The sequence below is a fragment of the Cavia porcellus genome, unplaced genomic scaffold (genome assembly GCF_034190915.1).
Source record: "Cavia porcellus strain 051 isolate PalLab524CR breed Dunkin Hartley unplaced genomic scaffold, mCavPor4.1 scaffold_13, whole genome shotgun sequence".
Lineage (NCBI taxonomy): Eukaryota > Metazoa > Chordata > Mammalia > Rodentia > Caviidae > Cavia > Cavia porcellus.
In genome coordinates this window covers 4,942,315-4,952,403 of record NW_026947496.1, presented here as the reverse complement: position 1 = coordinate 4,952,403, position 10,089 = coordinate 4,942,315, and the positions used below count along the sequence as shown (strand labels likewise).

The following is a 10,089-nucleotide window of genomic DNA, read 5'->3' as shown; positions in this document are numbered from 1 at the left end:
GGAACTGAAACAGGAGAGAACCATTTGATGAAGAATGCAAAAATATAGAATACATGAAGCAGATTCAAAGAGATTACCAGGAAATTAAAAACTCTATGTAAAGATGGCAAATCTGCTTGAAAGAAACTAAGGATAGATTATCCAAACTGGAGGACAATTTTGCAATGTAGGATTATGAAAGGCAAAACTTTTTTAAAATAGCAAGGAAACAACCAGTAACAATACAAAAGCTAGACGACGACAAAAGGATCTATAACTTGGGAATAAAGAATGTGAATGAAGAAACAGGGGTACAAACAAAGGAACTACAAAGGCTATTCACAGAAATAATTAAGGAAAACTTCCCAAACATAGGAAAAGGAAATGATATTCTGATGTATGAGACATACAGAACTCCAGCCACCTACAACCAAAATAGAGCTACACCCAGGCATATAATAATCAAGATCCCAGAAATTCAATATAAGAACAGAATATTAAAAGCTGTTAGAGACAAGAAACAGATCACCTATAAAGCAAGGCCCATCAGACTTCTCAACACAAACCATTAAGTCAAGAAAAGCCTGGAGCAAAATATTCCAAGCCCTGAAAGAAAATAACCTCCATCCCAGATTGATGTACCCTGATAAACTGTTTCTAGAAATTAATAGAGAAACAAGATGCTTCCAAGACAACGAGGAACTTGGGAAATTCGTGACCACCAATCCAACTCTACAGAGAATACTGCAGGGCATTCGAGAGAGAGAGAGAGAAAAGTACTAGGATTCCAGGAACAGTGGCAGAGAGACCTCAATGAATGGAGCAGAAAACAAAATGAAGATAAGCAGACAACTGATGGCAAAAAGGAGCATCACAGAAACGAGGCAGAGAAGATTTTATTCAAAACTGATATGATTGATAGTATCAAGTCTGAGAGTATAGGCAACTACACTGAAGATGACAAGACTCTACGATACACATTCTGGTTTGATAACTGCCGGTTTTTGAGGTTCTATACTATATACAAAGTTGTGTTTTTATTAATACTGCTATGTACTGACATATTCAATTATACTATGTCTGATTATATAGCCAATTCTATGGGAGATAACAAGAGACAACACAGGATCCATGGTAGAACTCTTTGTACAACAGTCTTATACATTTTTTTGTTTCATGTGTTTATAGAAATATGTTTTGTTTTGCCTTGCTTTATTTTGTTTCTCCGTCTAATATAGAAAGGATAGAAATACATGTTAAGACTCATGCATGTGAAGAATCTATAAACAGTTTATGATAACTGATCTTGCAACACTTGATGAAATGAACAGATACTTTGAAGAAAAAAAAGACACTAACATACCCAGTGCTGATCCTGGAGTGTCATAATGTGAAATCCAGCAATAGTGTTATTCTTTGTTCAGAGTGATATTAGCCTGCTTGGGTTTATTCAATGTCAACATAATTGAAGATATGGATAACTGCATGTATGTTTAAATGTATCGGATTGATAACCATATTTCTAAGTTTTTGTTGGATAGTTGAACAGAACTGGTTGCAATTTCACTGTTTGAATCCCCACTTTATATGCTCCACTTTAGTATCTTGAATAACTATTTGTAAGAAGACAATCTGTAATCATCAACTAGTGATTTCTTACTGTTTTTTTCTTTGAAATTATGTATTATTTCTGCCTGTTTTCTGTTTTATTTAGTCTTTCTTTAAATAAAATTTTTTAAAAAGACACTACAGTACCCAGTGCTGGTCACAGAGTCATGATGTGAAATCCAGCAATACTATTATTCTTTGTTCAGAAAGATTTTAACCTGCTTTAGTTTGTTTAATCAACACAAATGAAGATATGGATAACTGCATGTATGTTTAAGTGTATAGGATTGACAACCATGTTACTAAATTTCTGTTGGACAGTTGACCAGAACTGTTTGCAGTCTCGCTGTTTGAATTCTCACTTTACATGTTCCATTTTTGTGTCTTGAACAACTATTTGTAAAATGACAATATGTAAACATCAACTAGTGATTTCTTACTGTTTATTTTCTCTGAACGTATGTATTAATTTCTGCCTATCTTTTGTTTTGTTTAGTCTTTCTTTAAATAAAATTTTTAAAAACAGAATTTGTTGGGAGCCAAGCTGTTGAAGCTGGAGATGGATGGCATGTGTAAGGGCTGAAGTAAGTCCAGCCCAGAAAAAGCAGAGAAACTGAAACAAACTATGTAAACAAGTTGTTGCAGCACTGAGAAGGCAGGAGGCCCAGGCCTGCTGGGCAAACAAGTTGCTGGGCAGTGGAATTGATACTCACCTTTGGGGGGTATGAATAAAGGTGCTACAGTGCTTGAGCAGCTCCTTCCCTCCCATCAGGAAGGTGAGGGCTCCACGGACCCCACTTTGTCTTTTCTTTATTTTTCTCACCCTCTACAGGTCCTTAACCCCAAGAACCTCGGGAGCCGCATTGGATTGCAGCAAGAATTTCCAAATGTAGGACAATATCCTTTGTATCCTGAGCTACTCATAAAAGTATGGCTGTAGGGGAATCCTAGCTCAGAGAGGAGAGAGCCAGTCTCCCTCAGAAGCGTTGGCTCTGGGCAGAGCCTTCTTCACTTAATACATGCGTGTAAGCCACTTATCCTAACTGACTACCAGCAACACTCTGGGGAGGTTTATGCAAATATGAAAGCTGTGTTTACTTCCACAAATGTGTGTCCATTAAATCAAGTGAAAGAGATTAGTATCAATTTATCTTTCATTGTAGTATATATTTAAAATCTGTCTATGTTTACCCCATGTATTTGCCCCTTGTATTTTTTCCACAACTGTGATCAAAAGTGATATATTTTGAATGAAGAGGGCTTAATTTTAGCATTTTTGCTGGGAGTATAGTTCAGTGTTAGAGCAATTGCCTACCATGTGTGAGGCACAGCACCACAAAAAATTAATATTTTGATTCAAATTTAATTTATATGATTTATGACATGAAGTATGAACCCAGATTATTCACCATATCAATATCAAACATTAGTTTTATTTGTCTATTGAGTTTTCCTTTTGCTTACTTGATAAGTTCTTAATAATTGAGTATAAGAACTTGTAACAATAATTTTACATTTTAAAGAAAATGCCATACCATTTACATCGTTCTTTAGGTTTTTCTAAATTCTAACACAGTGAAACACCTTTCAAGATGGTACTTTTGAAATATTTGTCCAGAGCTTCAGAACTTATCGATGGTTTTCAATAATAGCATACTGAAATTTCAAAAACATTTACAAACTAATTTTCAAGTCTTTTCTTATGTGGCTGCTTATCTTCATAGTAAAGGTTTTCTTAACTTTACTTTTCAACATAGCTTTGATAGGACATACTTGATTTTTCCCCCAAATCCATCTTATTTCAAGAAGAAAAAACCAAAAACTAAATTTCAAAACATGTCCATCAGGGGGCAACAACGGTACATGCATTACACACTGCCATCCCCAAATAATTCACCCAAAACACAAGACATCCACAAGCACACGTGTAAAAGAGGACATGTAAGGCATGAGCTCTCACACTCTCTTAGAGGAAGCAGTCTTCCTCAGCAGCCTCCTCACAGCTCCCTTAACCTCCGTGTTCCTCAGGGTGTAGATGAATGGATTGGCCATTGGAGTGATAACACAGTAAAACAGCGTCAAAACTTTGGACAGGTCTTGGGGATCGTCTCCTGAGGGCTGCATGTAGATGTAGATACCAGGTCCGTAAAATAAGGACACCACCAGTAAGTGTGAGGAGCAAGTGTTGAAGGCCCTGAGTCTCCCGGCAGCAGAAGGGATTCGAAATACAGCTCTGGCAATGTAACCATAAGAGACAAGGATCATGGAGAGGGGACCCACTATCAGGAAGGTGGCCACCACTGCTAAGACAGCCACATTGACTGTGGTATTGCCACACGCCATCCTGATGAGGCCAGGCAGCTCGCAGAAGAAATGGTCCAGGGCCTGGTTCCCGCACAGGGGCAGCTGGAAAGTGAGTGTGGACTGCAGCAGTGAGTTGGCCAGGCCAAGCAGCCAGGCCGTGCTGGACAGCTGCGAGCAGAGCTTGTGGTCCATGATTACCGAGTACCGCAGCGGCTGGCACAGAGCCACGTAGCGGTCCAAGGCCATGACACCCAGCAGGACGCACTCAGCACAGCCCAGCCAGTGGAACACGAAGGCCTGCACCATGCAGCCCATGTAAGTGATGCTCTTACTGGGGCCCCCTAGATTGAGCAGCATTTGAGGTACGGTTGTGGTGGTGAAGCAGAGATCCAGAAAGGAAAGGCTGGTGAGGAAGAAATACATGGGACTTTGGAGTTGGGAATCCAGCTGAGAGACCAGAATAATAGCAGTGTTTCCTGACAGTGTGAGCAGGTAAGAGGTCAGGAGGACGAAGAAGAGAGGACGGTCCAGCCACAGGTATCTGGTTAAGCCCATGAGAATGAAATACTCTGGATAGCTTTCATTTGCGTGCTTCATGGAGTTCCAAAATGATGGACCTGCTAAAATCAAGGAAGAAGAAGATGATTTTAAAAACTCCTGAGTTTGAAGAAGTTCTGAAACCACTAAGAAAAAATATACTTAAAAAAAAAAGCCAGGCATGGTGGCTCATGCCTGTTATCCCAGCACTTGGAAGGCAGAGGCAGGAGGACTGCTGTGAGTTCAAGGGCAGCCTGAACTGCACAGTGAAACCAAGTCTTGAGAAGACTACATAAACGTATTTGTTAATTTAAAGGGGAATGACATGGAGAACACCCTCAACGGAAATCATGACAGTATCCAATAGAATATTCATTATAACTAACATAAATAACTTTTTTACTCCTAACCAGGATTTGCAGTTAGTGACACGAGGGCAAAGGGACCAACAGTGTCCCGGGTGACACACGACAATACGGCACCTTCCGAGTAAGCTCTTGGCTGTGCCTGGTGCCCTCCAATTCTAATCTTTTCCAAGTTAAGTTATCCCCTCGTCCCACTGATCTCCTGAATGACTTTTTCTATATTTGTTTTTCTTGCGTTGTAGTGCAGGGTGGCCTTGAACTCACTATGTAGCCCACATTTTTCTGATATTTTCCTTCTGTTCCAATTAGCAACCAGAAACCCTAACTAACCAAGAACACTGCTTTTGAACACCTTGGTTGCTTTAGTGCAACCAAGGACACTAACTTGCACAGAAAATGCTGCCAGAAGGTGGAATGTTCTTTAGGTCTCTTAAGTCAGGGCACTGATGGAGAAGGATCGAGACCCCAGGAGCCAGGATGAGGGTAGACAGGCCGAGCGTCCTCGTGCCCGCTGCCACTGCTCACTGTAGCCAAGACGTGTTCCCTTCTGTCTGTTAAAGCCGTCTCGCTGGAAATGGTGTATCTCTTAGGAAAATGAAAGGAAAGTTTCAGACTGGGAGAAAAATATTTCAGAAGACGTATCAGATAAAAGACTGTTACAAATATTTAAAGAACTCCTAAAATCGGACCATAGCAACAGACAACCTAACTAAGAACTATGCCAAGACCTTTATAGAGACTTCCCCGAAGAAGACACACACATGGAAAATCAGCTAATGATCGATGCCACATCGTGAAGAGACAGCGCAGGGCCCTTATCTGCTTCTTCTTGGTAAGAGAGAGTCTTTCCCACGACTTTCACTCTGAGTAACATTTTAGCCATTCTTTTAAGATTCTGATACAGTGTATAGATTATTGTTATTCTCTATTTTGCTATGAAACTTTGTTTTATTTTTTCATGGAAGAGCACTGCATTATGTTGCCTTTAATAATACCTATTTATATTATATTAAAATAGAAAAGAAAATATGCCCTGCATCATGTCATTGGGGAAATGCACATTAAAACAATGTGAGACAGCACAGCGCCCCCATCTGCAGATGTGGGGAAACAGGAACCCCCTTCCCCTGCTGGTGGAGCTGCACCAGGGCACAGTCCCTGAAAAGACAGCTTGGCAGTTTCCTGTAAAACTTACAGAAGGACACAGCCAAAGGTAAGCCAGTTCTCTGTAGTTTCACCAAGGATCCAGAAATTGCATCTCTTGGTATTACTCAAAAGAGCTGAGAATGTAGATCCACACAACACTTGCACACAGATATTTGACACTTCTTTATTCATAATTGCCAAAACATGAAAGCAACTGAAATGTCTTTCAGTAGGTAAGAGGAAAAACAAAACACAGAATATACGGACCCTACAGATAGAGACGGAAACCAGAGTGTTTATGTTTTATTGTTATCCGTGCTGTCTGGAGGTTGTAATTTTGGCCATGCAATCGAATCATCTTGCTTTCTGCCATGTCTGCGGGGGTTTAGGGATCAGTGACTGGCACACCTGGGTGCCCCCCACGTGCGCGCACATGCACACACACACACAGAGGAGGATGAGTCCGTGCCCATAGTTCAGGGTTTGGCAGGGTGGAGTGCAATGAATCCTCATGATGGACCAAATTCAACAGAGAGGGAAGCAGCTGAGTGGAGCACGATCAGCCCCATTTGTCAAATTTATGGTGTCAATCAGATCTCTGTCACTATATCAAAGCACCTGATGTGACAACTGGTACAGAGAAATGGGTTTTCTGGCTCGTAGTTTTGATGTTCTGACCCATGGCTTGCGAGCCCCATTGCTCCGGGCTTGGAGTGAGGTGACATATCACGATGGGAGCATGTCACACAGCACAACCGCTCACCTCACGGCCAGCGGACCATGGGGAGGGGCCAGCGCCCCATCCTCTTTGAGGACCTGCCCCCAGTGACACAAAGACCTCTGCAGCACCACAGAGGGTTAGGGTCCCTCCGTCCTAACCCTGCAGCCTGGAGAGCATTTGTGACTATGATTCCTTCAGGGGACATTGGAGACCCAAAACATGACATTTACCAGTATGATCAATTCGTTTTCCTTTCTCAAAACTATGAGTGTGAAAATAAAATAAATTAGAAATTTCCTTCCTACACATATCCTGTCTGGATGAATGCAATAAAATTTTTTCTGCTCTATGAAAAATGGAGGTTAAAGAATGTGTCTCCTGTTCCCTAACCTAAGTGCAAATCTGAAAGTGATCCAGATGTTAAATGTGTATGCCAAACTCCCCAAATGAACCTCACCATTCTGAAAATCTGAGCAGTAGTCGTCCAAGAACATATATTGGAGAGTCAGATTCTGATATTAAGTGCATGCTTCGAGAAAGAAATTGCTGGCTGAGGTATCACATACCTGTAATCCCGGCACGAGGGAGGCTGAGGCGGGAGGATCACCACAAGCTTGAGGCCACAGAGTAAGTTTAAGGCCAGTCTAAACTACATAGTGTCACCCTTCTAAAGGAAAAAAAAGAGAGAGATTTTTTTAAAATCCCTAAGAACTTGTATGACAAGACAGCCAGCAAATTCAAAGGAAAGAAACTTACATCTAGTTGTATTATTCATGAGTTTCAGGTTAATTGATATTAGAAGATTCCAAAGCCTTCCTGAAGCCAAAATAGATAATAAAGTGGAAACTCTTTCATTCTTAGTTTTGAGAAAGGAAGAAGAATGGTACTACAGCTCCTAACAGCACCAGGGAAAGCCAGAAGGCGAGGGGGAAAATGAAAAGCTCTGAAGGAAAATCATTGCTAATCTAGCGCTGTATCTGTCACGACCACTCACCGTAGCACACCGTACAGCGTGTGAAGGCCTGCGCCACCTCCTGGCTTCGTGTCCCAGGCACCATGATTTTCACAAAGCAACTGAAGGATGAGGACTAGGTGCCACTGAAGTGGAGGAGTGAGCAGGAAGACAGACAGACAGAGAGAGAGAGAGAGAGAGAGAGAGAGAGAGAGAGAGAGAGAGAGAGAGAGAGACACGGGAAACACACCCCAGAGGACCAGAGGCGGGAGACGGCAGCAGAAAGCCACAGAGCGTGGCAGAACAGAAAGGACCGCTCTAGGGAAGCACAGCACCGCTGCAGCCTGGGCTGCTGCAGTCAGGAAGGTGCAGAGCCCGGTGCTGGGCGGGAGGCAGCAGTGTTTGGAGCGGAAGTCCCCGCTTTCCTTACTCAGAAGGGCTGAAAAGTCCTAAGTTTCATGGTGTATGATGGACAAATAACATTTGAACCTGAAAACTTCCAAATGGAGGAAAGCTGAACGATCCACAGGTAAACAGAAGAACACGGAAATTAATTAAGAGTGTGCTTCCTCTGGTGAGCTCAGAGGTGTTGCAAGTGACAGGGAACTATACTCCTCATGGCAAACTCAGGATGTTTTAAAGCCTGGAATGTGTATTTGTAATAAAGATTAAAATGGGAAAGTATCAATATTTATAAACAGTGTCAAAGAAGTGCAGACGCTGACTGAAAGGGTGAGGAGCACACACCACCAATGAACGCCACTGAGGAAGGGGCGGGGCAAGCACACTGACTTCCCTCTGACAGAGCAGCAGTCTAATAAATCTAAACACAGGCAGAGCACAGTAAAGTGGTGCGACAGAACACCAGACTGCAAAAGTAACTTGAATCCAGGACCTGGAGAATCCTGAGCCCTAGGCTGGGTAGTCTGATCAGAGCATTTCAGGAGGGGCAGGGAAGGCCTGGAGCAGACCTCAGAGCTCTTCCTACGGAAGCGGAAGCGGCCAGCGGGCATCACCAGGGAGGGGACCAGAGGTCAGCAGGCCTCAGGAAGGCTCCTGCAGACACAGTCTTAAAACCAGCTGAGACAGTGGTGGTGGGGACAGAGAGCAGGGGACAGTGTAACATAGAGGAGGGGACAGAAGACCCTGAAATTTCAGTCTCGGTGCTAGGGGAATGGAAATGCAGCTAACAGGAAGGGAAGTCAATGCGAAGACTGTTTGGAGCAAGTAATTTAACCAACATCCTCTAGAAGGTCAGTCTTAAGTTTGGTTTGTAAGGATCCACTTGAGAGTCCGTCTACCCTCGATGGATTCCTGTCTCTCCCAGACACTTCTGGGTGAATGCGACCAGTGACCCAGTCGTACAATCACGAACTACCTGCGTCTGTGCTGGGAAGGTTTGTAGAGCGGGACAGAGGGAGAGACAGAGGTGTTAGCAAAGCAGCATCTGCAAACCCAGAGAAGATACTAAGCTGCAGATGGAAGGAACAGTACATTTGCACAGAAAGTAACAGGAAAATTGCAAATCAAGATTCTGTCTCCTCCAAAAGAGCCTCAGTATTTTGGCTTGTCAGTCATTATTTCTACTGTTTGACAAACAGATTGATCTTCAAAATATCAGCTCAGAAAAAACTGACATTTAGCAGTTGGGCCCGCTCCCTTCTTCCTTTCTCTTCGGCTACTGAGCCCTTAGGTTAGAATTCCCAGACAGATGTGGGAGTGGTGGCCGGGTTTGCTGTGATGAGAACTCGTGCTGCTGGTGGAGGCTTCCAGGCCTGGCTGGGCTTGTGCAACTCGGAACCCCATTTGCTCTGTCAAAAGCAAGCAAAGCTTCAGGAAACCTGAGCTAATTAAGCTTGTGTTGGTGGGAAGAGGCATCACTGGAACATACCTCTGCCACAGGAACAGACAGTAAGCCAGCATCAGGGACCCTAGAAGCCTCACCAGGAAAAGGCTGAGGAGGAGGCCTTGGCTCTCAGGGTCCCCGACAGAGGGCAGCAGGAGCAGTCGGGCTGGGGCTTGCTGCGGCAGGGCAGGCAGACAAGTTCCGATGGCAGAGAATATTCTCTTCTGGTGTTCAGAGTTAAAGGCAGATAAGACCAGCTCCTTCCCAGCGTGCTGCTGACGCCTGGAGACAGTCGCTGGTGACCGACTCTCCCAGGGGAAACATCTTCAGTCTCGGCTGTGATCATAGATGATGTCAGCTTGTGCACTCGTTAACCCCATTTTAATAACAAGGGAGAATGAGAGTTACTCCCCCCCTACCAATTTTCAGAAAGCAAACACTGTGTTAATGACAACAGTGATGAGAACAGTTCAACACATCCTGGACACATCACCTGAGTTATGTCGTCCTTCACAGTTCTGTTAGGTGGGCACAATCATGGTCCTTGTTTTATAGTTGAGAAACCTAAAGCTTAAAGAAATCAAATAACTTGTACGAGGTTTATAGGAGTTCAAATATTAAGAGAATGCTT

General features: G+C 43.2%; 1 protein-coding gene across 1 annotated transcript; it reads right to left on the bottom strand.

The window, feature by feature from the left end:
* Positions 1-3,251: 3,251 nt before the first annotated feature.
* Positions 3,252-4,488, bottom strand: LOC100717890 (olfactory receptor 2B11-like). Its single transcript, XM_003463225.4, has one exon. The coding sequence runs from the start codon at positions 4,486-4,488 to the stop codon at positions 3,544-3,546; it is 945 nt and encodes a 314-aa protein (XP_003463273.1). The 3' UTR covers positions 3,252-3,543.
* Between the last annotated feature and the right edge of the window lie 5,601 nt (positions 4,489-10,089).